This window comes from Rhinatrema bivittatum, chromosome 5, assembly GCF_901001135.1.
Source record: "Rhinatrema bivittatum chromosome 5, aRhiBiv1.1, whole genome shotgun sequence".
In the NCBI taxonomy this organism is placed as follows: domain Eukaryota; kingdom Metazoa; phylum Chordata; class Amphibia; order Gymnophiona; family Rhinatrematidae; genus Rhinatrema; species Rhinatrema bivittatum.
The window spans coordinates 41933896-41959703 of NC_042619.1; the positions used below are offsets into that span (position 1 = coordinate 41933896).

Consider the following 25808-nt stretch of genomic DNA (forward strand, 5'->3'; position numbering starts at 1 on the left):
CCACAGCTACATCAAGGAAAACGGACTTAAAGTACCATATGCGTAATTCAACAATTTAAGATTCCACACAATTGCCACACAACTCAATAGTAGTGGAATCTGTGCTATCAAAGGCATAAAGGTCAAAACTTCATGCCAATTCACCGCCAGGGAAGGACCATAAGTCCATGGATACCATTTGTCCATGCTAGCAACAAAAATTCAACACCATCAGTTTTATGTAATCCAATATTTATTTGAATGTCTTCAGAGATTACTTCCCATATGTTTAGCCTCTGATAACACCCTTCCACAACCATTTACAGACATGGAGGAAGGACTTCGCCATCTACTTCAGTCTGTATATGAGTCGTTTGAGTCTTCTGCAAGGTCTTCGGCTACAGCTATAGCAGCAAGACGAATGGCATGGTTGAGAGCGAGCGCTATTAGAGAGGACGTCCACGATAAGTTAGCAGACATACCATGTCTAGGAGACAATCTTTTTGGTGAGAAGTTTGGGGAAACAGTTACTCTTCTTAAAGAACAGAGTACCGTGGTACTGTCACTCACATCTCCTACGGACCCCCATACCTCGTCCAAAAAATTTTACCCTTCATTCAGGAAGAAATCCTACTGAAGGGCACCCTTTAAACCATACAATACCTATCGAACGCAGAATTATTTCCACCAGAGATACCAATCTCAGACTCATCAATCTTCGTCAACAACGTCCACAAAAGCCAGCACCAGCACCCCCTCAAAAACAGACTTCATCTTTTTGAGCTATCCCGAGCTACCTCCACCACCATACATAGGAGGTCATCTCCAGCAATTTTATGCCAATTGGGAGGCAATTACCTCAGATTGTTGGGTGCTAATCATCATAAGGGAAGGCTACCAGATACATTTTGTAACTCTCCCATGCCTCCTTCATATTCCCTCCCCCCAGAATACATCAACCCACTCACTTTTACCTTCAAGAACAGTTACAAAATCTACAAAGCCAAAAATCCATTCAAAGAACTCCAATGTCACAGGAAAATCAGGGATTCTACTCCCATTATTTTCTCATTCCAAAAATGTCCGGAGGTCTTTGACCCATCTTAGACCTACGGAATCTCAACAAACACATTCAAAAAGAAAAATTCAAGATGACGTCTCTCAAGACTATTCTTTCCCTCTTATTACAGCCCAACGACTGGCTATGTTCCATAGACTTGAAGGATGCGTACTCCTATATACCCATGCACCCTTCTTCTTGGCAATGCCTCTGCTTTCAAGCTCAGAACAGCCACTATTGATACAAAGTTTATCCTTTGGCCTATCTTCGGCCCCAAGAATGTTCACAAAATGTTTAGCGGTGGTGGTGGCTCACCTCAGACAACTGTCGATCCAGATCTTTCCCTATCTGGACAACTGGCTTTTAGTAGCCTCAGATCAGGCTACTCTACGGAATCACACCTTCCAAACAATCAATTGCCTTCAGACATTGGGCTTCATAATAAATTACGAGAAATCCAACCTACAACCTACCCAAACACTACAGTTCATTGGAGCGCTAATTTATACAACACAACAGAGAGCTTACCTTCCGCAGGACAGGGTTTAAACGCTAACCTCACTAGCTCGATGTCTCATGCAACCGATCATATACGTCGGCACATCAAGTCCTCCAGCTACTGGATCATATGGCGGCAGCTATCCATGTAGTTCCCTACATGAGACTACACATGCGCTGCCTACAATGGGGACTAAAGAATCAATGGTCTCAATACTTTCAACCCCACTCAACCAGGATACAAATTATAACTCATATGCGCATCGACATTCGATGGTGGAAAAACACCAACAACCTGACCTCGGGAGCACCTTTTCGGTTACCTCCCCATCAACTTACGCTCACAATGGATGCATCCAGGAGGGCTGGGGAGCCCATCTGAGCAACCTAAAGACTCAAGGTCTCTGGTCTCCTCAGGAGAGCACACAACAGATCAACCTCCTGGAACTTTGAGCCATTTGGAAAGCGCTTCAAACCTTCTCCCCTCAAGTTCGGGGCAAGCATCTCATGGTATACACAGACAACCAAGTCGCCATGTACTACATAAATAAGGAAGGAGGGTCAGGTTCATGGATCCTCTGTCGGGAAACACTTTGAATACTGATGTGCGCAATAGCAAACAAAGTTTCAATGCAAGCCACTTACCTCCCAGGTTTAGACAACGTCACGGCAGATCGCCTCAGCAGAATTTTTCATCCACACGAATGGACTTTGAATCAAGAAGTAGCAACAAGAATCTTTCAGCACTGGGGCAACCCGATAATAGATCTCTTTGCCACAGAGAACAACTGTCAGACACAAACATTTTGCTCCATTTACCCGAGCAAACTTAGTCATGCTCCAGATACCTTTCTCATCCCATAGACGGAGGGCTTGCTCTACGCTTACCCGCCCATTCCGTTAATATCAAGGACAATTCAAAAATGCATCCGAGACACAGCAGATATCATCCTCATAGCTCCAGCATGGCCAAGGCAGCCCTGGTATCCATATCTCATGCGACTCTCCATTCGCCCACCAATTCCACTGGAGAACCATCCACGTCTGTTGACTCAGGAAGGGGGGTCCCTCCTTCATCCAATGCATCGTTCCCTCCACCTGACAGCTTGGAGGTTGAAAGGCATTTATTAAGCCACCTGGGACTGCGATCTCAACTTGAAGACATTCTCATAGCATCCAGGAAACATTCAACCAGACGTAATTATGCAGGAAAGTGGCATCGTTACATGGAATGGTGCAAACCATGACAACTAGACCCTTTCTCATCAACAGCCACGCAACTCCTAGAGTATCTCCATACACTCTACCTTGCTGGTTTAGCGTTGGCTTCCGTTCGTGTGCATGTTAGCACTATTTCAGCTTTCCACCACTCTCATAATGGACTTTCCATTTCAACCATCCGTTGATCTCCAGATTCATGCGGGGCATGCTACGTCTATGGCCACCAGTGTCAAAGCCACCTATACCATGGAATCTCAATATAGTCCTTGAACAACTAATGCTGCCTCCTGTCGAGCCATTAGATTCATGCCACATTAAATACCTAACATGGAAAACAGTATTTCTAGTGGCCGTCACATCAGTACAAAGAGTAAGTGAGCTACAAGCCTTGGTTAACTATTCTCCTTATTTAGAATTTTACCATGATAAGGTCACTCTTCGGCCTCATCCTACTTTTCTTCCTAAAGTAGTATCGGCTTTTCACATAAACCAGTCAATTACATTGCCAATGTTCAAACCTAAACCTCATCATAATGACCGAGATAAGCTTCTGCACTCTTTAGACTATAAAAGAGCATTAGCTTATTATGAACAAAGGACTCAATCTCAAGGAAGACCATCTCAATTGTTCTTCTCCTTTAACCCTAATAATCCAAACTAGCCAATCTTCTAAAGAACCATTGCTAGTTGGTTATCCTAATGCATTGAATTCTGCTACAATAAACATTCTATTGTTTTGAGCAACAAACCAAAAGCACACCAGATACGAGCAACAGCAGCATCTGTTGCGCATTTAAGAAGAGTTCCGCTACTGGACATCTGTAAAGTGGCAACTTGGTCTTCTCTTCATACTTTCACATCTCACTACTGTATCGGACAGCAAGCATCTTCCGATGTAACTATGGGTTCGGCAGTTCTGTCAACCCTAAATACAGAATAAGACTGTCTACCTTTATTGAAGGGTAGTGTCCTTAACTCATAAAAACTTACTATATGGACACAACCCGGGAGCTTGGGCCTCCCAGACAGCATGGCTAATTCAGCCCTGCTATCGACGGGAAAAAGCAAGTTTGCTTACCGTAAACAGTGTTTCCGTAGATAGCAGGATGAATTAGCCATGCGATCCCTTCCCACCTCCCTAGACAGTCTACAGATTCTACCAAAAAATGTTTCCACGTACATCTTGCTTGGCTACAAGAGACTGAGGTAACAAGGCAATTGCGCGGGAAGCTCACCGCGCAGCCGTACAGAGTTCAAAACTCTGCCTACTGACCGGTCGCGAGAAGCTCCCAGACAGCATGGCTAATTCATCCTGCTATCTATGGAAACACTGTTTACGGTAAACAAACTTGCTTTTATCCATATAATTGATACAGTCTTTAATCATTTACATAGTAAAGCTATCTTATATATTCCACATTGGAGTGCTGTCTGATTTTTCCTCTCTTTGTTAATCAGCAAAGCCTGCCTTAAACATTCTGGCACAGGACAAAAGGATATAACCTCATCAGGCTTCTCAGCTGTTTGTTTCCTTTAATCTCAACAGACTTGGTCAGGCAGTTGCCAAGAGAATTCTGTCTAATTGGCTAGTGGATTGTATCATACACTGCTGAGCACTTGTTGGCTAGCAGATTACGGATACTTTTAAGGCTTATTAAGCGAGGACTATGGCAACTTAAGTGGCTCATCTAAGTGCAACATCTCTTAAAGACATATGCAAGGTTGCTACTTGGTCATCAGTTCATACATTCACGTCCCACTACTATCTTGCCATCATGTCTCGAAGGGACAGTAACTTTGGACAAGCAGTTTTCCATTGTCTGTTCTCCCAGTGGTCCATTCTCCATTTTTGGGGTCTGGATTGCTTATTTCAGTAATTGCTTTACCCTTCAACCTCACCTTGGTACTCCCTATGTATAATGGCTAATTTATACCTGCTGGTCAGTAGAGAAAACAATCTCTAAACAGGGTTCTTTGTACACAGCAAGATGAATTAGCCATACTTAATAACTGCCTGCCTCCCTGCAGATTTGACTGCCTCATTAAAACTCAAGGTTTGGAAGAGATAGAGGGGCTCACAAGGCGAGGTGTGCGAGGTGATTCCCAGCATGCTCAGTAAGTCTTTAGTAAGCTCTAAGAGCTGGGTCCATGTTGGTAGCGTCAGATGTCGTCACTCATGCGTAATGGCTAACATCCTGCAGAGAACCCTGTTTATAGGTAAGCAAACTTGCTTCACTAAATTTTATGGTTGCAGCTCATAAATGCATTTAAAAATAATTCAGGAAGAAAAATATTCTTAAACACACTGTTATCCTGTCACCTACAGCAATAGTATTAAAATGTCTCATGAATCTGCAATTATAAAGTAGATGCCTATGGAGCTATTGTCCCAAAAATGATGCAGGATTGACTCATTTCAGAATTTCATGGTCCTTGTGGTAGTTTTTAAACCATGTCAGTGAGACTCGAAAACAGTGCAGGAGAATAAGAATAGTACAAAAATGTGTTTTCAAACTACGTTTTGGATACTTCTTGAGTCCATCTCTGCTTTTTATTTTAGATGTAAAGTGAGGACAAATTTTGATGAAAGAGAAACTTTACATGAAGTGGTATTAGTAGAGCAAAGATTTTGAGCCGGGGTAAACAGGATCATAAAACTGTAACTTTTATCAATTTCTGATTTAGGTTACAAGTGATACTACAGGATCAAAGTGTTGTTTGAAAGTGATTTGGGACAAATGTAAACAAAATAACAGGATAAACAGAAATGTCAGTAAATAAGTTGCAGTACGTCTTTCCAATTTCTCAACTCTAATAGAGCTACATGATGGAGTGGAGTACCTGACTGGAAAGAGCTTCTTCCTAGTTAGTTATTTTATTTTATTTTATTTTTATTCTTTCCATGTATATTTGTTATACTTGTTACCATGTTATAATTGTTATCATGTTATAATGTAAAATAGGGCGGACCTCGCCCTTTTCCTTTCAGTTACCTGTAAACCGATGTGATATCTCGATCGAATGTCGGTATATAAAAGAAAATTAAATAAATAAATAAATAAAATAGTTGTAGATATTTCTCTTGCCACTAGATTCTTTAAAGCAGTGGTTCTCAACAGGTGTGTCGGGACACCCTGGTGTGTTGCGAGGCCCTGGGAGGTGCGTCGCAGGACCAGCAGATAGCTGCCTCCTTATCAGCCCATGTGGGAGTTGGTTAACTTCAGGGGCAGACTGGCCTATTGGGGGATCGGGCATCCCCCGGTGGGCCGGTCGCACTAGTCACATGGTCTGCTGAGCGCGGCCGTGACAGAGCTGCGCTCAGCAGACCATGTGGTATCTCCTGGGCCGGCCTGGGTGGCGAATCCCTGGGCCGGTCTTCATCGGGAATCCACCGCTGGTTAACTTCTCTTACATTGGGCCTGATGGGAGGTAACTCTCACTTCCTTCTCTTCTTTCTGGCCCAGTGGGAGGCTGTTTCCTTCTTCACCCAGGTCAGAGCGAGACATTGCCAGCTCCTGCTGTTCTGGGCCTGATGGGATGCAAACTCTATCGTCCCCTGCTGAGTCTGGGTGTGATGCTACTGATCTCTTCATCCTGTGGAGGGTGGAGGAAAGGAGGTTGGGGATGCCGGAAAGATGAAGGTGGAACAGGGAGGGAGCGTGGGGGCTGATGAGCAGGAAGGGATGGGAAACAGGGGGTCAGGGTAGCTGGGCAGGCAGGGACATGGGATGAAGGAAGTAGGGAGAATCAAGCAGGGGGCAGAGGGAGCACGGGAAGAGGATGTGGGAGGTCAGGAATGTTGGGCAGGAATATGAGTGTGAGCGGATGATTGAAAGGGAATAATTGGGAAAAGTGAAGGATGATGGAGGCATGGAAGGGGAGTGATGGGGTGCGAGAGCCATAATAGGTCAGTTTTGGGAATGTGCATTTCTTCTCTCTTTGTACTTTGTTTAGTGAGGGAGGATATGTATTTCTGTTTCTATCTCTCCAGTTTTGCATTGTTTGCAGTGTGGCTTTTTGAGGTTTCCATTCCAGTTTTTGTCTCCACATTTGTAATTTGTAGTCTTTTATTCTGTATTTGGTGAAGGCTAGATCTGTATGTGTGAATGAAGTGAGGTATTTTACTAGTAGGTAGGGATTTGTATCAATCTTCTGTGCTGCGTTTTCTCATTCTCAGCAGGTCATGCATTGGTGCTGCACTGCTGCCTTTTCATAGGAAGGTCTATTGCTGTTCGAGTTCTTGGAATTAGTGTTGCAATGGTATGGAAGGTTTCCTACACATGTGCTGAGTGGGTTTTTTTTCAGGTTTTATATTTTACCATGTGCCTGCTAGTAAGGGAGTTTGTGTTTCTGTTACTGAGATAGAAAAGATATTCAGATTCTGGTGCTATTTAGCAAGTTGTATTTGAAATATCCTAGTTCTGCTCTGCATCCATGGTTTAGGGATGGGGGGGGCGGGTTCCTGTGGATGCAGAGTATGGGGCAGATTTTACAAATCTGCGCACACGCGTACTTTTGTTCGCGCACCAAGCACGAACAAGAGTACGCGGGATTTCAATAGATACGCGCGTAGCCGCTAAAATCCGAGGTTGGCATGCGCAAGGCTGCCCAAAATCGGCAGCCTGCACGCGCCGAGCCGCACAGCCTGTCTCCGTTCCCTCCCCCCACCTTCCCCTCCCTTCCCCTACCTAATCCACCCCCCCAGCCCTATCTAAACCCCCCCTACCTCTATCACAAAAGTTACACCTGCTTGAAGCAGGCGTAACTTTGCGTGTGCCGGGCCGGCTGCCGCGCTCCATGTTCCAGTCCAGGGTCTGGTCCGGAGGCCGTGGCCACGCCCCCGAAACGCCCCGGGTCAAAACCACGCCCGCGGCGCCGCCCCAGATGACGCGCGGATCGCAACACGCTCCCAAAATGCCGCGCCCCCCCCCCCCCCCCCCCCCCCGGAAAGCTCCGGGACTTATGCGCGTCCCGGGGCTTTGCACGTGCCGCAAGCCTATGCAACATAGGCTCAGCGCACGCAGGGGGTGTTTGGGCCAGGTTTTCGGGGGGTACGCGTACCCCTTTGAAAATCTGGCCCTATGTGTTTACATTTAGCCCCGTGATGGTCACGTGTTCAGTGTATCACACCTATAAGCATTATCTGCCAGGTGTGTCCCAATAGAAAAAAAGATTGAGAACCACTGCTTTAAAGGACAGCTCAGGCCCCTTCTTCCACTTGACTGACTGCAGTTCTAGAGCTGGCATATTTGTATTAGCGGTCTTGCTGAAAGAACTGTAAAGGGTCCCTTTTGAGTCATATTAACAGGCTGGTGGCCACATAAGACCCCAGAAATAGAAGAGGTTTAAATATTCTAAAAACACAATCAGAAGACTATTCCTGGCATTCCACAAACTAAAACTCAACCCCTCCAAATCAGTGCTCCTCTGTCTAAGGATACTCCCTACTATCTCTCCATTCCCTATCAGGTAACTCCCTTACAATCAAAAGATTCAGTACAAAATCTGGGAGTCCAACTCAGCCCCAACTTTACAATGGAGACAGACATCTCAAAGGTGGTAAGGGACCTGCTTTATGCACCTGTGTCAGATTTGTCAACTTTGCAGATTTTTTTAATAAATACAAACTGGCTACTATGATACATGCTTTAATCACCAGCCAACTTGACTATTGCAATTCCCTCTGTGGAAGTTTACAATACAACTTCAAATGCTTTCAGATTCTACAAAGTACAGCTGCCAGAACTGTAGTAGGAGTTGAGTATCTGACCACATACGCCTTATCCTAAAACAATTATACTGGCTTCCATTCGAAAACAGGATTCATTTCAAAATTATCTGCTTCATCTTCAAGTGCATCATCAATATGGCCCAATTTCCTCTTCCAGCTTCTCAGTGACTCTGTCTTCCATGGCATTGGGTCCTGCCCTCCCTATACAATTGCACTAATGAATCTTTCACTTAACTTGACTCACTAATCCATACCATTCCTTCTACTCCCCTAAATGACCTATTTAAATCCCCCCCCCTCCCCATTATTCTAACATCTTTTATTTAATATGTCGTCTTCTTCAATACCAGTGCATACGTGATGCTTGAATATGTGCTCATACTTCTTCTATCCAGCACATGCTATAATAGATTATAGTGGTCGTTTGGAATGTATTTCACATCTCCATATGCTTCATGTGGTCTTCACTCTAGTAATTAAATATGATACAACCAAATGATAATTGTTCTATGATGCTGCTGCTACTGTATTTACCTTGATTATAATCTTCCTTGGGACCATTAGTTGGGAAAAAGAATATAAAATCTCTATAAATAAACTTTAAAAGAGCTTAGGGAATAAATTGGGGCTGATTTATTAAAGGTTTGTATCAGTTTTGTTCTAGTGCAAAACTTGCACCAGATTTATCAGTGATGAAATCCCATTATTTTTAATGGGAAAAGACAGGAGACCCTTGGATGTTTGCCTACCTCTTTGGAAAGAGTATACTTGTTTACCTGTAATTGCTGTTGTCCAAAGATAGTGCTAAAAAAAGATTCACATAGAAAATGTATCTGATCTTTATGGGAATTAATCATATTCCTTATTCATAATTACTATCAAATAGCAAGTGAGACTTGATTATCTCAATGTATTTATTTGTAGCTTTTTTATATACCGACATTCGTTTAGTAACAAATGCCAGTAACTAGTGTTACAAAAACTCTGGGAAACTTCTAGAATTTTGGAGAAGCTCTTAGCAGTACATGGCAGGTTACATGATCCATCATTGTGACTGTATTAGAATACTACCTTTGGAGAACAATACATCATGAGCTGTGATTGACATAGTAACATAGAAGATGATGGCTGAAAAGGAGCAATTGACCCATCCAGTCTGCCCAGTTATTCCTGTCCACACTGCAAGGATATATTCGTGGTACTAGCTGTAGGAGCTGAACTGCTTGTAGGATATCTCTCTTTATCCAAGAGTTTTTGAGTTCTTCCTATTGGTTCTGTGTCGTCCCAAATGTTCATACTTATTTCAACACTAAACCTCCCCACTCCCATGTTCTACCACCAAGCTTTGAAATAATTTAAACAGCTACCAAAACTAATGAGACTGTTGCCCTAATATCTGGTCTTATAGGTTCCTCTGATGTATCTGGCCATCACTAATCTACTGACACCAACTTGGTTAGTTTTTCAGCCACTATAGTTTGCCAGTATTAACTCAACTAGATTATACTTTATTAAATGCAAACATAAAATTATCAACATTTTTGCAACTGATTTTCCTTTCTCCAGACTGGCTGCACAGAAAGCAAACTATAAGAAAGAGAAGACTGAACAAATGCTGGGCTACAAGAATGCCTTGGAGACACAGGTAAATATCAATTAAGGAAGCAAGTGTGCCATGCAAGATTTAGTTTTTTCATTTTTCATAATTAAATATCAAACTTTCAATGGTTATTCTCTTAAGAGAACTGGAATGTTTCTCAGAAGATTGAGAGATGGTAGACAACCAGTGGTTTGTGGGATATTAGGTTATGAAGTGTAGTATAAACCATCCTCTCTCATGCATTATATACAGTGTGGAAACAAGTACTTTCCTCACAGCTGAAAATGTCAGAAGGAGGATGAGAATTTTGTAATATGTTATTTTCACTTTATGCCAAAGAGTTGAATTTAAAATACTTTTTGTTTTAATTTTCAAGGCTTTGAATGATCTTGGCCTCAATATCTTGCATCTCAAATTCAGTTTTACATACATGATTGTGAAGGAGTGGCAGCTCCTGTGCAACTTTATTGTCCTAAGGAAAGTCTGTACCTGAATGCTGTTAGTATCTGTGTTTACTGCTGAAGATAAGCAGTTGTTCTGTAAACTTAATGTGCCCTTAAATAAAATCACTGAATACAAACCTGACTTCTGATTTACAGTGCCACATGTGGTATTAAAAGTAGGATTTCTCTCCAATAAGAACAGAAGAAATTGTCATACTGGGTCAGACCAAGGGTTCTGTTTCCAACAGTGGCCAATCCAGGCTACAAATACCCGGCAAGTACCCAAACACTAGGTAGGATCCCAAGCTACTGATGCCAGAAATAGCAGTGGCTAATTGCTAAATCAACTTGATTAATAGCAGTTAATGGATTTCTCCTCCAAGAACTTATCCAAACCTTTTTTAACCCAGCTACACTAACTACACTAACCATATCCTTTGGCTACAAATTCCAGAGCTTAATTGTGCAATGAGTGAAAAATAATTTTCTCTGATTAGTTTTAAATGTGCTACTTGCCAACTTCATGGAGTGCCCTCTAGTCAAAAGAGTAAATAACTGATTCATATTTACCAGTTTTAGACATCTCCTAATTTTAAAAACTTCTATCATATTCCCCCTCAGCCATCTCTTCTCCAAGCTGAACAGCCCTAAGCTCTTTAGCCTTTCTTTACAGGGGAGCTTTCCATCCCGTTTATCATTTTGTTCGCCCTTATCTGTACTTTCTCCAGTGCAACTATATCGTTTTTTGAGATGCGGCAACCAGAATCGTACACAGTATTCAAGGTGTGGTCTCACCATGGAGCAATACAGAGGCATTATTTTCTGTTTTATTTACCATTCCCTTCCTAATAATTCCTAACATTCTGTTTGCTTTTTTGACTGCTGCAGCACACTGAACTGACGATTTCAATCCACTGTGATGCCTAGATCCTTTTCGTGGGTGGTAGCTCCTAATAAAAAACCTAACATTGTGTAACTACAGTATGGGTTATTTTTCCCTATATGCATCACCTTGTACTTGTCCACATTAAATTTCATCTGCCATTTGGATGCCCAATCTTCCAGTCTCGCAAGGTCTTCCTGCAATTTATCACAATCTGCTGCGATTTAACTACTCTGAATAATTTTTTTTATCACTTGCAAATTTGATTTCCTCTCACTTGTCGTATTCCTTTCCAGATCATTTATAAATATATTGAAAAGCACCGGTCCAAGTACAGATCCCTGAGGCAGTGGACTGTTTACCTTCTTCACTGAGAAAATTATCATTTAATCCTACTCTGTTTCCTGTCTTTTAACCAGTTTGTAATCCACAAAAGGACATCGCCTCCTATCCCATGACTTTTTAGTTTTCTTACTTAGACTACACTGCACACTGCAGGATGCCAATTTATCGGGCCAGTCTGCAACAATGGATGATGTAAGCTGCTCCGAAACTACTGCTGGGGGGAGGGACAACAGCGCCGTTACAATAGTTTTCTGGCTTTCCGCTCACTCTTCTGCAGAAGAGCTTACTTTATTATTTTTTTTCTCATAATTAAGTATTAATTTAAGAGAAGTACAGTATATAACATGTATGGATATTCTATTAATCATATAAATGGAATTTCCAATCCACTTTCCATATAGCTTATATTATTTAAATCATGTAACCAAAAAATGTATTGGCACCTACTAGACAATTTATAAACCAAACCAAACTTATTTACGTGCCTATTTGTAAACCGTTGTGATAGTGCATCACTAAACGACGGTATAGAAATGTTTTAAAATAAAACAAAAAAAAATCCCACCAGTGTTCTTCTATCCCTTTTGGCATGTTCCCTTTACGTACCAGGATCAGTCCAGACGGTGGGTTATGTCCCCCGTCCAGCAGATGGAGTCAGACAAAGCTTCGGAGGGTGCTGCCTCATAAACCAGTGCACCCTCTGTAAGTCCTCAGTATCTTTCTAACTCCAGCAGATAGGAGTAGGGGAACCTTGGCTTCCCCAGTTTTGGAGAGAGTTATTCTTTCTTCCTTTCTACTTTGATTTGATGGATCAGTTATTTAAAAAAAAAAAAAAAAAAGGAGCAAGCAAATTATTCTGTCTTAACTTGCAGACAGTTCTGTTTTTCACTTTGTCTGGTTTCTTCTTTCCTCCTTTGTTTAGGGGTAAGTTTTTGTGATTTTATTACTTTCCTTTAGGTCTCCTCGAACCAGCTCTCCTGGGGGTGCATGTTGGAGGTTTCAACCTCTCCCCCCCTGCCGCGTCCCGACCCACGTCCCCGAGAAGCGCATTCCTCGGGGCTGCTGACCGCAGAGAGGTAACATTCCTCTGCTGGCACTCTTGTTTCCTCGGGGTCGGTGTGTTTAAAAGTGGAGGCGTTTTCCCACTGCCTGCGGCGCTGAGCTTCCTCACGGCTCTCTCCCCTCCCCCTCTTGCCCTCATGCTGAGGGCTCTTAGATGTTCAGCATGCGGAGAGCCGGGATTGAGGCTCTCCTGCAAGGGGATTTGTACGAAGTGCCTCCCTGGTGGGGAGGGCACCTCGCAGCCGGCGGGACATCCTTCTTCGCACGGTCAATTGCACCTTCACAGACAGGGGCCGGCTCCAATGCCGTTTCGCGCGGGAACGATGGCCATTTTGGTCCCAGAGCCAGCCATACCATTGCCTTCGGAAGAGGATTCAGAGGATTTTTCTGATCTGCAACCACCGGTTTTAACACCGGTTCCGCCTCTGGGACTCTATTTACAGCCTGGGAATCCTTCTGCCTTGCCTCCCCCGGGCCCGCCTCCTTTTACCACAGACTTTGTTCTATTTATGCACAACGCTTATTTGGCAAGAATGACACAGCCTCCGGATTCCGCAACAGGGTCCCCGCCTCCCAAGGTTCCCAGGACAGCTGATACTCCTCCCGAGGGATCCCAGGACCCAGTGGGGGGCACTGGGGGCCCCTTAGGGGACCTCCCGGGTGCATCTCGCGCTTCCCCCTGCGGGGGGGGGGGGGGGGGAAGGGGTTTGACTCGGCCCTAGATCCTGGACTGGATGATCCCCTGCTCGCTGCCCAGATGGAAGGGGATGACCCAAGGGTGCTACGGATCTTTCAGAGGGATGAGTTGGACGCTCTCATTCCACATATCCTTCAAGAGCTGGACATCGAGGCTCTCCTGGATCGGCCGGGACCCACTACCTCGGGGAAGAAGGGGGACCCAGTGCTGGCGGGTCTCCATCCTCCGTCCAGGGCCTTTCCTACCCATCCTACCTTCTTGCAACTGTTGGCTAGAGAATGGGATGCTCCCGTAGTCTCTCTGAAGGTAAGCAGGGCGATGGATAAACTAGTCCTTCTTCTTGAGGACTTCTTAGATCTTCTTAAGGTTCCGAAGGTCAACTCCGCAGTCTCGGCTGTCACAAAGCGTATGACTATTCCGGTCACGGGAGGCATGGCCCTGAGCGACCTGCAGGACAGAAAGCTGGAAGTCTACCTCAAAAGGGTATTTGAGGTTTCCGCATTGGGAGTCCAAGCGGCCATCTGTAGCTCGCTTGCGCAAAGAGCGGGGCTTTGCTGGGTACAGCAACTCCTTACCTCTTAGGATCTACCGCCAGAGGAAGCAAGTCAGGCAGACGGTCTAGAGGCGGTCATAACCTATGGAGCGGATGCCCTGTATGACCTACTCTGAGTTCTTGCAAGGTCAATGGTCTCAGCAGTCTCAGCGCGACGTCTCCTCTGGCTCCGCAACTGGTCGGCAGATTCCTCATCCAAGTCACAGCTGGGATCTCTTCCTTTCAAGGGGAAATTTCTCTTCAGGGATGATTTGGACCGGATCATCAAGTCACTCGGTGAGAATGCGGTACATCGCCTCCCAACCAACCGCCAAAAAAACAAAAAAAGCAAGGTAAGAGCCCTTTAAATCTGGGCTCTCCCTTCCGGCGATCCTTTTCTGCTGCGCCTCACCTGCCCGACAGCCAGCTTAGTCGGCTCTGCCCCGTCCTGGTACCAAAGCCCCGCCCCTTCGTACAGCCTCGCCGGGCAGCAATAAATCCCTAAGCTCTCCTACCAAGCCATCACCAATCTAGAGCAAAAAGAACTAGCCTTCGACCCTTCACAAGCAGGAAATCGCTCAAAAACCAAGCAACCTCATCAGAACTTTCCTCTCTTCTCCCTATAAGGACAACATCCCAGAGACAGAAGATCCTGCCTGGAATCATACACCCACAAAAACCCGGCAGGGCAAGGCCATCACTCCCTTCACCTCCACGAGGTGCGTTCTACCATCCTCCACTGCCCTCTGCTCGGTCTCTACAATAAGCTCTCACATAATCAACAATGTTCAACCGCTCACGCACCTACAAATCCCTCATCCCAATCATGATTTCCCCACCACACAGTTTTTAGGACTCACTCTATTCACCATTATCCTGTTCAACTCCCAATCGCTCATCAACAAAACATTAATACTCAACGACCTTCTGCAGGACACAACCCCAGACTTTTGCGCCATAACATAAACATGGCTCAAATCTTCGGACATCGCCCTCATTAACCAATTACCAACACAGACCTACGATTTCTTCTCTATCCCAAGACAAAAAAAAAGAGGAGGGGGTATATTCCTAGCTGCCAAAAAGTCCCTGAGATTTACACACTACCCAATCCATTCAGCTACCAAACTAGAAATAGGATTGTTCAAATCAGAACATCTCCAAATCCTCCTAGTCTATGCCCCTCCAGGCCTGCTAGAGTCTGATGCCTCCCCCATTCTCGAAATTATAGCTTCTCACCTAAACCTAGACTCTCCTGCTATAATCTTAGGAGACTTTAACTTACATGTAGATAAAGTCCCCCTCTCAACAAACTGCGAAGCTTTCCTCACCGCAATATCAGCAATGGGTTTCAAACAGCAAATCATCAAACCTACTCACAAAGTGGGTCATACGCTGGATCTTTTCTTTACAAACTCCGGCATTTCACAAACCAAACAACCAGTGTGTGAACAAGTCCCATGGTCAGATCACTCATTAATCTCCACTACCTTCTCTCTGTTACAACCGGGCTCTAATCATTACTCCAGACCATCATTCCTCTACAGGAAACCTTGCGCCTCGGAGCACCTCAGCAAGCTCCTAGCCCCGGATCTCTCACACATTGACGTCTCCATACCCAACTCAGCTCTCCAATCCTGGTCCAAAATAACAGAATCAGTAGCAAATACACTATGTCCTCTGACAACTAAAAAGCTCAAACAAAATGCGTCCAAAACTCAACCCTGGTTTAATGACGAACTGCGAAAACTCAAACATCTACTTCGCCAGAAAGAAAGAAAATGGCGTAAAGCCCCCTCACCTTCCTCACTATTTGATTACAAATGCTCCCTCCACTTATACAAGAGCAATACATTGAAAACCAAAAGAGACTACTATGCCCTTAAGATCCACCACCTCATCTTTGACTCTAAAGCTCTTTTCACCTTCGTTTCCAGTCTCACAAAAGCTATCACTCCAGATATCCCAACCGACTTCTCCCAGACTAAAGCAGACGAACTGGCTCTTTACTTCAGTAAAAAAATCTCCGACCTCCTCAATCAGCTGACCCCAAACACTTGCACATCCGATAGCACATATCTTCTCCCAAACAAAGACATTCAGCTCAACTCCTTCGAACCCATCACCATCTCAGAGATACAATCGGTTCTGAAGAAAATTAAACCATCATCACACCCTTTTGATCAAATCCCTTCCAAAATGCTTCTTCTAATCCCAGATATTATATCGAAAACCCTAGCCGACATCATAAATTGCTCCCTGTCCCAGGGTATCTACCCAGACGACCTTTAAACAGCCTCAATCAAACCACTCCTAAAAAACCCGAACCTAAATGCCAGCGATCCTAACAATTTCCGCCCTATTTCCTATCTTCCATTTATAGCTAAAGTTATGGAAAAATTAGTAAACACTCAATTATCTAATTACATAGAGGATCACAATATTCTGTCCCCAAACCAATATGGTTTTCGCAAAGTTTCAAGCACTGAAACGCTACTTCTCTCCCTCACGGACTTCCTCCTCTCCGTCATCAATAAAGGTCAAGCTTTCTTATTAATCCTCCTTGACCTTTCGGCTGCCTTCGATACAGTCAACCATCACCTCCTTCTAAAACAGCTGGCAAACATAGGAGTGACAGGCTCAGCACTGACTTGGTTCAAAACTTTCCTGGAGAACAGAGGATACAAGGTCAAAATCCATAATAAAGAATCCCATTACTTTCCATCCTCTCTAGGGGTTCCGCAGGGTTCCTCTCTTTCACCCATGCTCTTTAATATTTACCTGCTCCCACTCTGCCAACTGCTCACGAAACTAAACCTGAAACACTTCCTTTTTGCAGACGATGTTCAGATCGTGATCCCTGTAAAAGAATCCATTACGAAAACATTAGAATACTGCGATAGTTGCCTAATAGAAATCAAACACCTCCTCACCAGCCTAAACCTAATACTCAATGCTTCGAAAACGGAATACCTGCTTATATCCCCGGAAAACTACAATACATCCTCAAAGCCACCAGCCCTCCTTCAAACCTCTCACGTAAGAGACCTAGGAGCCATCATGGACAACAGTCTCAACCTTAAATCATTCATCAACCAAACTACCAAAGATTGCTTTCACAAATTACATATCCTCAAAAGAATAAAGCCGCTCTTCCACGCTCAGGATTTCAGAACAATTCTGCAAGCAATAATCTTCTCCAAGCTAGATTATTGTAACTCACTACTACTGGGCCTCCCAGCTTCGCATACCAAACCTCTACAAATGGTGCAGAATACAGCAGCCAGAATCCTTACGAACTCCAGGAGAATCGACCACATCTCCCCAATCCTCAAAGACCTTCACTGGTTACCGATCCACTACAGAATCATTTACAAATCTATCACCACCATCTACAAGGTCATCCATCAACATGCACAGCTTAACTTACAAATTCCCTTCAAAAAACACACGTCCATTATATTCCCCAACAGTACCACCCCCTCCCTCCCCAACCCCCCACCCCCTGAGGGGTGGTACTGTTGGGGAATATAATGGAACCAGTTGATGTTTTTTTAGACCTGCTGTTAGCTGTGGTCTGACTCACATTCCATAGAAACATATAGAAACATAGAAATGACGGCAGAAGAAGACCAAATGGCCCATCCAGTCTGCCCAGCAAGCTTCCCCCACCCCTTCTCCCATACTCATCTGTTTCTCTTAGCTCTTGGTTCTAATTCCCTTCCACCCCCGCCATTAATGTAGAGAGCGGTGATGGAGCTGCATCCAAGTGAAATATCTAGCTTGATTAGTTAGAGGTAGTAGGGGTAGTAACCGCCGCAATAAGCAAGCTACACCCATGCTTATTTGTTTTTACCCAGATTATGTTATACAGCCCTTATTGGTTGTTTATCTTCTCCCCTGCCATTGAAGCAGGGAGCTATGCTGGATATGTGTGAGGTATCAGTTTTTTTCTTCTCCCCTGCCGTTGAAGCAGAGAGCTATGCTGGATATGCATCGAAAGTGAAGTATCAGGCACATTTGGTTTGGGGTAGTAACCGCCGTAACAAGCCAGCTACTCCCCGCTTTGTGAGTGTGAATCCTTTTTTCTTCTCCCCTGCCATTGAAGTTATGCTGGATATGCGTGAAGTATCAGTTTTTCTTTTCCCCTGCCGTTGAAGCTTTTGTATGATATGTCTTATGCTTGTTATTTGTCCTACTTTTTATGGTTCCCAATAAAAACCGTTTAAATATTTAAAAAAAAAAAAAAACACACGTCCGCCAGACCCATCAGGGAATCTTACAAAGAATCGCTTCAGGTACCACACGCCAAAACCTACCAACACAAATCTCTCAGTGTCAGAGCGCTCTCAACAGCAGGTCCACCTTTATGGAACTCCATCCCAGCTGACCTGAGACAGGAACCCTGCCTACTAACGTTCAGGAAAAGGCTGAAAACTTGGCTTTTTAAAAAAGCCTTTCCAGTCCTTGATTGAGACCTTCACCCAACACCTCAAACACTTTATCAAAAAATGGATTTAAATAAGAAACCATTCACTTCTCCGTCATCTCCATCACCGTGTTTTTTAATATCAATTGCTATACAAATGTATTATATTGGAATCGATTTTGCTACTCTGTAAATATTTTGCTGTAAGTTATCTTCCCCCCCCCCTCTCTTTCTAGATCCCAGTTATTTACTTCCCTGTTTTATTGTAACTGTGTCACTCTCCTAACCATGCTCTCCTAATCATGCTCTTGTTCTCACAGGACAAGCAGGATGGTTGTCCTCACAAATGGGTGACATCGAGGATGGAGCCCACCACGGAAAACTTCTGTCAAAGTTTAAACAGAACTTTGACTGGCCCCTACTGGGCATGCCCAGCAAGGCACTGACCCTGCAGCCAGCAGGGGTCTCCCTTCAGTCTTCTTTTTTCCGCGCAGCAGTTGCCACGCGGTGAAAGGAGCTCTCTTACCACGTTCCTGACAGGAATTCGGTATTTTTCTTTCCGAAGAAAATTTGCCCCTCAGGGGTCTCCCTTCGACAAATTTTTATCACCTTCGCGGAAACCGGTAAGTTTTTTGCCTTTTTTTCTTCGACTACCGTCGAATTTGGCCCTTGAGGCCTGTTGGCACTTACCAAGCCCGCGACTAAATTTGGCCTTAAGCCATGGCGACGGGGTTCCGTCGATGTCCGGATTGTACCCGGACTATGTCAATCACAGACCCCCATAGGGTTTGTGTTTTGTGTTTGGGTAGTGAGCATGATGTCCTGACTTGCACCAAGTGTGCCCTAATGACACCTAAGGGTCGCAAGGCCAGGATGGAGAAGATGGGGCTCCTCTTCCATGCACCCACCCCAACGCCATCGATAGCATCGACGTCATCGGAACCGGCACCGTCGAAGTTGCACCACCATCGTCAACCCTCCGGTGACCGTCCACCATCGATGACTTCTCGGCCGTCGACTCCTGTCCCCTCCCCGGATGGGCGAGGAGACCGGAAGGACAAGCATCGCCATCGACGGCACAAGTCTCGGCCTGTCGAGGATCCACAGTCATCGACCTCTGAACAAGCCGAGCCACCGACTAAGAGGCCTCGATCAGACTTGGCACCGTCCACGTCTCGTTCGCAGGCATCGAGGAAACCCTCACCCTCTCGGGGTGTGGGAGCCGTGATCCCACCGGTTACGGTGGTCCCTCCGGCTCTGCCTCAGCCTCCCTCTCCCGTCGAGCCGGGTATTGTTACCCCTGGTCTCCGGGCAGAACTGGACCGGCTGGTCCAGGAGGCCATCGAGAAAGCGATGCAAAGATTCCAACCTCCATTGGCACCGTCTCCGGCACCGATTCCGGCACCGCCACCGGCATCGACCCTGGCACCGACTCCGCCACCGAGGAAGGAACCGACCACCGAACCTTTGGTGGAAGCGCTGGCACCGCTACTACAACGTATGGAGGCACTTGTACATGCCCTTCCATCGATGATTCCAGTAGCACCGACAGCGCCATCGTCTCCGACTGGATTTTCATCGGCGGGAGAAACACCGTTCCTGATTCCCCCTTCCGGGGTGGTCCCATCGGTGCCTTCTCGTATATCTCCACCGATTTATCCTTTGGCTCCATCGGTTCCAAGACCGGCACCGACTCCATCGGCAGCACCGAAACCCTCGATGCCGTTCCCAGTACCGATTGTACCACCGGTTCCTCCAAGGTTTCCTTCGATGCCTTCGGATCCTCAACCAGGTCCATCGGGGCTTCAACCCCCAAGTGATCCCTATGATACCTGGGGTGATGATACATCTTCTGACACAGATTTACCATCACCGCCTTCTCCTACAGAGAGTAGAAAAAGATCTCCTCCAGAGGATCTCTCCTTTATTAATTTTGTAAAGGAGATGTCCGAAATTGTACCTTTTCAGCTGCAATTTGAGACCGATGACAGACACCAGATGATGGAACTGCTTCAATTTTTGGACGCTCCAAAAATCATCGCTTCCATCCCCATTCACCAGGTGTTTCTCGATCTCTTAAAGAAAAACTGGGAATCTCCTTCATCTGTATCACCAGTTAACAAGAAGGCTGACTCCACATACCTCGTCCAGTCAGCACCAGGCTTTCAAAAGCCTCAACTGGATCATCGCTCTGTTGTGGTTGAGTCCGCACAAAGAAAGGCCAAGCGTCTCAAGCCACACTCCTCCACTCCGCCGGTCAAGGACAATAAATTCCTGGACAGTGTGGGACGGAAAGTGTACCATGGAGCTATGCTGATTTCTCGCATAGCCTCATATCAACTCTACATGACGCAATATAACAGAACCATCCTTAAACAGATGCAAGATGTTGCTGACACATTACCTGACCAATACCAGCCACAGCTTCAGGCCCTTCTTAACAAAGGGTTTGAAGCGGGGAAGCACGAGATCAGAACGGCTTATGACATCTTCGATGCCTCCACAACGGTTTCAGCTACTGCCATCTCGGCCAGACGTTGGGCTTGGTTAAAGTCCTCCAACCTTCGCCCAGAGGTCCAGGATCGTTTAGCGGATTTACCCTGCTTAGGGGACAATTTGTTTGGAGAACAAATTCAGCAAATTGTAGCTGAATTGAAAGATCACCACGAGACGTTAAAACAACTTTCTTCTGTTCCGTCTGAGGTTTCCTCCAAACAACCACTTAAGAAGGACTCTAAGAAGTCGTTCTTTCAGCCACGCTGTTACTACCCTCCATCGGCCAGGCCTCGTCCAGCTCGATCCTCTACTAGGCCTCAGCCGCGTCAGCCTAGGAAACAAAGGCCTACTGTAGCCCCTCCTCCTGGGCCTGCGGCTGGCCTTTGACTCCCCTGTAGGGAACACATGCCAAACCCCTCTTCCAGACATTCCTGTAGGAGGTCGACTGTACCATTTTCTACAACCTTGGTTGCAGATCACCTCAGATCAGTGGGTGCTAACAATTATCGCACAGGGTTACCACCTCAACTTCATAACTCTTCCGGCAGACTCCCCGCCTCTTCAAGCGTGGAGTCTATCCACCCATTTGGCTCAATTACAACAGGAAGTATCTCTTCTTCTGCAATCAAATGCTATAGAACCCGTCCCTCCCTCTCAACGAGGGAAGGGATTCTATTCCAGATACTTCCTAATACCAAAGAAATCAGGGGGACTACGTCCCATTTTAGACCTTCGAGCCCTCAACAAATACCTTCAAAAAGAGAAGTTCAAAATGGTAACCCTAGGCGCGCTGCTCCCTCTGCTACAAAGAGGGGATTGGCTGTGCTCTCTCGACCTCAAGGACGCTTATACCCACATTGCGATCACACAATCCCATCGCAAATATCTGCGGTTTCTAGTAGGCCACGACCATTATCAATACCGTGTCCTACCTTTCGGTCTGGCTTCTGCCCCACGAGTCTTTACCAAATGTCTCGTAGTGGTAGCAGCATTCCTAAGGAAGGAAGGTGTCCACGTCTACCCCTACCTGGACGATTGGCTAATCAGGGCCTCCACCCAACAGATAGCTCAATCCTCCCTAAAATTGACAATTCAAACACTCCTTTCCTTAGGGTTTCTTGTCAATTACGAGAAATCTTGCTTAGTCCCGTCTCAAACCTTATCCTTCATTGGGGCAGACTTGGACACCTTACAGGCAAAGGCTTACCTTCCTCTTCAGAGGGTCCACACCCTAATATCCCTGGCTCGCCAGCTACAGTCTCAGAACACTGCCACGGCTCGCCAGTTCCTCATTCTCCTAGGACACATGGCATCCTCGGTTCAAGTCACTCCCATGACCCGACTAGCCATGAGAGTAACACAATGGACTCTACGACACCAATGGATTCAAGCTTTTCAGCCTCTGTCCTCCATAGTCACAGTCACACAAGCGCTGCGCTTATCCTTAACCTGGTGGACGACTCAGGTCAACCTCCTTCAGGGCTTACCTTTTCTTCCACCGGATCCGCAAGTAATCCTAACCACCGACGCTTCTCACATCGGTTGGGGAACCCATGTGGACGACTTCCAAACCCAAGGGTTATGGTCCAAGGAGGAAGCCGAACACCAGATCAATTTCCTATGCGCTCCGAACTTTCAAAGATCATCTATTTCATCAGATAATCTTAATCCAGACGGACAACCAGGTGGCCATGTGGTACATAAACAAGCAGGGAGGCACAGGCTCCTTCCTTCTGTGTCAGGAAGCTGCGCAGATCTGGGCGGAAGCTCTCTCCCACTCCATGTACCTCAGGGCCACTTACCTGCCGGGAGTAGACAATGTATTGGCAGACCAGCTGAGCCGTGTCTTCCAACCACACGAGTGGTCACTCGATCCTCTGGTAGCGACCTCTCTGTTTCACAAGTGGGGTTCTCCCCGCATAGACCTCTTTGCGTCCCCTCAGAACCACAAAGTGGACGATTACTGCTCTCTCATTCGGAGCCAGCACTCTCGGCCGAGAGATGCATTCTCCCTCAAGTGGACAACCGGTCTGCTCTATGCATTCCCTCCACTCCCTCTTGTGTCAAAGACTCTCGTGAAGCTACGCCTGGACGGAGGAACCATGATCCTGATTGCACCTTACTGGCCACGCCAAGTATGGTTTCCAATACTCCAGGATCTCTCCATCCGCAGGCACATTCCTCTGGGACAGGACCCGCATCTGCTCACTCAAAACGACGGATGCCTCCTCCATCCCAACCTCCAGGCCTTGTCCCTGACGGCATGGATGTTGAAAGATTAGTCCTTCAACCATTTAACCTTTCAGATTCCGTTTCTCGTGTCCTGATAGCTTCACGAAAGCCTTCCACAAGAAAGTCTTACTCATACAAATGGAAAAGGTACACATCATGGTGCACTTCTCAGTCCCTTGATCCCCTTTCCTGTCCAATCTCCAAATTCTTGGACTATTTATGGCATCTCTCTGAATCAGGTCTTAAAACCTCTTCTATCAGAATGCATGTCAGTGCGGTAGCCGCCTTCCATAAGGGTATTGGGGGTAATCCTATTTCAGTACAACCCCTAGTCACACGCTTTCTTAAGGGCTTGCTCCATCTGAAGCCACCCTTGCGTCCTCCGGCCCCATCCTGGGACCTTAACCTGGTTCTTGGTCGTCTAATGAAACCTCCTTTCGAACCTCTGCACTCCTGTGACTTGAAATATCTCACTTGGAAAGTGTTATTCCTTTTGGCTGTTACTTCAGCTCGCAGGGTTAGTGAATTACAGGCCCTAGTTACCTATCCGCCTTACACTAAGCTCCTGCAGGACCGGGCGGTACTCCGCACTCACCCTAAATTTTTACCTAAGGTAGTTTCTGAGTTTCATATCAATCAATCCATAATACTACCTATCTTTTTTCCCAGGCCCCACTCCAACTCTGGAGAGCAGACCCTGCATACCCTAGACTGTAAACGGGCTCTAGCTTTTTACCTAGACCGTACAGTTGCTCACATGAAGAGCACTCAATTATTCGTCTCTTTCCATCCTAACAAGTTAGGACAACCTGTGGGTAAGCAGGCTCTTTCCTCCTGGTTGGCGGACTGCATCTCTTTCTGCTATCAGCAAGCTGGCATTCCTTTTCAAGACCGTGTTAAAGCACACTCTGTGAGGGCCATGGCGACGTCAGTGGCACACCTTCGATCGGTGCCGCTTCCTGACATCTGTAAAGCTGCAACCTGGAGTTCCCTCCACACCTTTGCAGCCCACTATTGTTTGGACAAGGCTGGAAGACAGGACTCCATCTTCGGCCAATCTGTCTTGCGTAACCTTTTTCCAACCTGATGTACCAACACCCTTCCACCTACCCGGTAGGGTGCGGATGCCCTTTCCCAAATTTTCTCCTCAGTTGTTGTGCCTGCTGCACACCGTTGGGTACATTTGGTGCAAGTCGGGACATCCTCAGCTCGGTACTCACCCATTTGTGAGGACAACCATCCTGCTTGTCCTGTGAGAAAGCAAATGTTGCTTACCTGATGTAACAGGTGTTCTCACAGGACAGCAGGATGTTAGTCCTCACGAAACCCGCCCGCCTCCCCGCGGTGTTGGGTTCGTTTTATTTTTACTTTCTAGGCACTGCCTGTAGCTTGAATATCAGACTGAAGGGAGACCCCTGCTGGCTGCAGGGTCAGTGCCTTGCTGGGCATGCCCAGTAGGGGCCAGTCAAAGTTCTGTTTAAACTTTGACAGAAGTTTTCCGTGGTGGGCTCCATCCTCGATGTCACCCATTTGTGAGGACTAACATCCTGCTGTCCTGTGAGAACACCTGTTACATCAGGTAAGCAACATTTGCTTTACTGTTGGTTTAAGTTCTCTCTACCTTACACACTTTGTTAAATGTAAACCGGTTTGATGTGATTCCTGTCATGAAAGCCGGTATAGCAAAAATAATAAATAAATAAATAAACAAATAAGACCAAATGGCCCATCCAGTCTGCCCAGCAAGCTTTCAGACTTAATTGTTTTCATACTTATCTGTTACTCTGACCACCGAAGTCAGGGCCCTTACTGGTAACGTTTTGGTTCCAATTCCCTTCCACCCCCACCACTGATGTAGGGAGCAGGGCTGGAGCTGCATCTAGGTGAAGTATCTAGGTAATTGGTTTGGGGTAGTAACCACCGTAATAAGCAAGCTACTCCTACGCTTGTTTACCCTGCCTGTGCAATTCAGTCCTTGTTGGTTGTCTGAATATAAATCCTCTTTACTTCATTCCCCCCTGCTGTTGAAGCAGTGAACTGTGCTGGATATGTATTCCAAGTGATGTATCAGGCTTAATTGATTCTGGGTAGTAACCGCCGTAATAAGCAAGCTACACCCTTGCTTATTTGTTTACCCAGACTATGTATTTCATTCCTTGTTGGTTGTTGCTGAATATAAATTGTCTTTTCTTCATTCTCCATTCTCCCTTCTGTTGAAGCAGAGAGCTATGCTGGATATGCATTGAAAGTGAAGTATCAGGCTTATTTGGTTTGGGGTAGTAACCGCCGTAACAAGCAAGCTACTCCCCTGCATTTTTGAGGATGCAAATCCTTTTTTCCACATTTCCTCTTGCCATTGAAGCATAGAGCAATGTTGGAGTCGCATTAACTGTGTGTATGTTTATTGAATAAGGATATTAATCTCCCGGTAGTAGCTGTCATTCCCGCAAGCAAGCCACCCACGAGCCTCTTCTCTTCATTCACATCCTCTAGATTTTATAGATCCACAGTGTTTATCCCACACCCCTTTGTACTTGTGTACTTGTTAGTCTGTTCTTATTTGATTGTAATCCGCTTTGAAGCCATTTTGGAAATAAATA

General features: G+C 45.7%; 1 protein-coding gene across 2 annotated transcripts in view; it reads left to right on the top strand.

The window, feature by feature from the left end:
* Positions 1-25808, top strand: part of CCDC81 (coiled-coil domain containing 81) — a 377879-nt gene that overhangs the window by 286189 nt on the left and 65882 nt on the right. For both annotated transcript variants that reach the window (XM_029602264.1, XM_029602265.1), the window contains one exon: positions 10056-10134. In XM_029602264.1, the coding sequence (XP_029458124.1) occupies positions 10056-10134 (79 nt within the window). The remainder of the gene's footprint in view (positions 1-10055; positions 10135-25808) is intronic.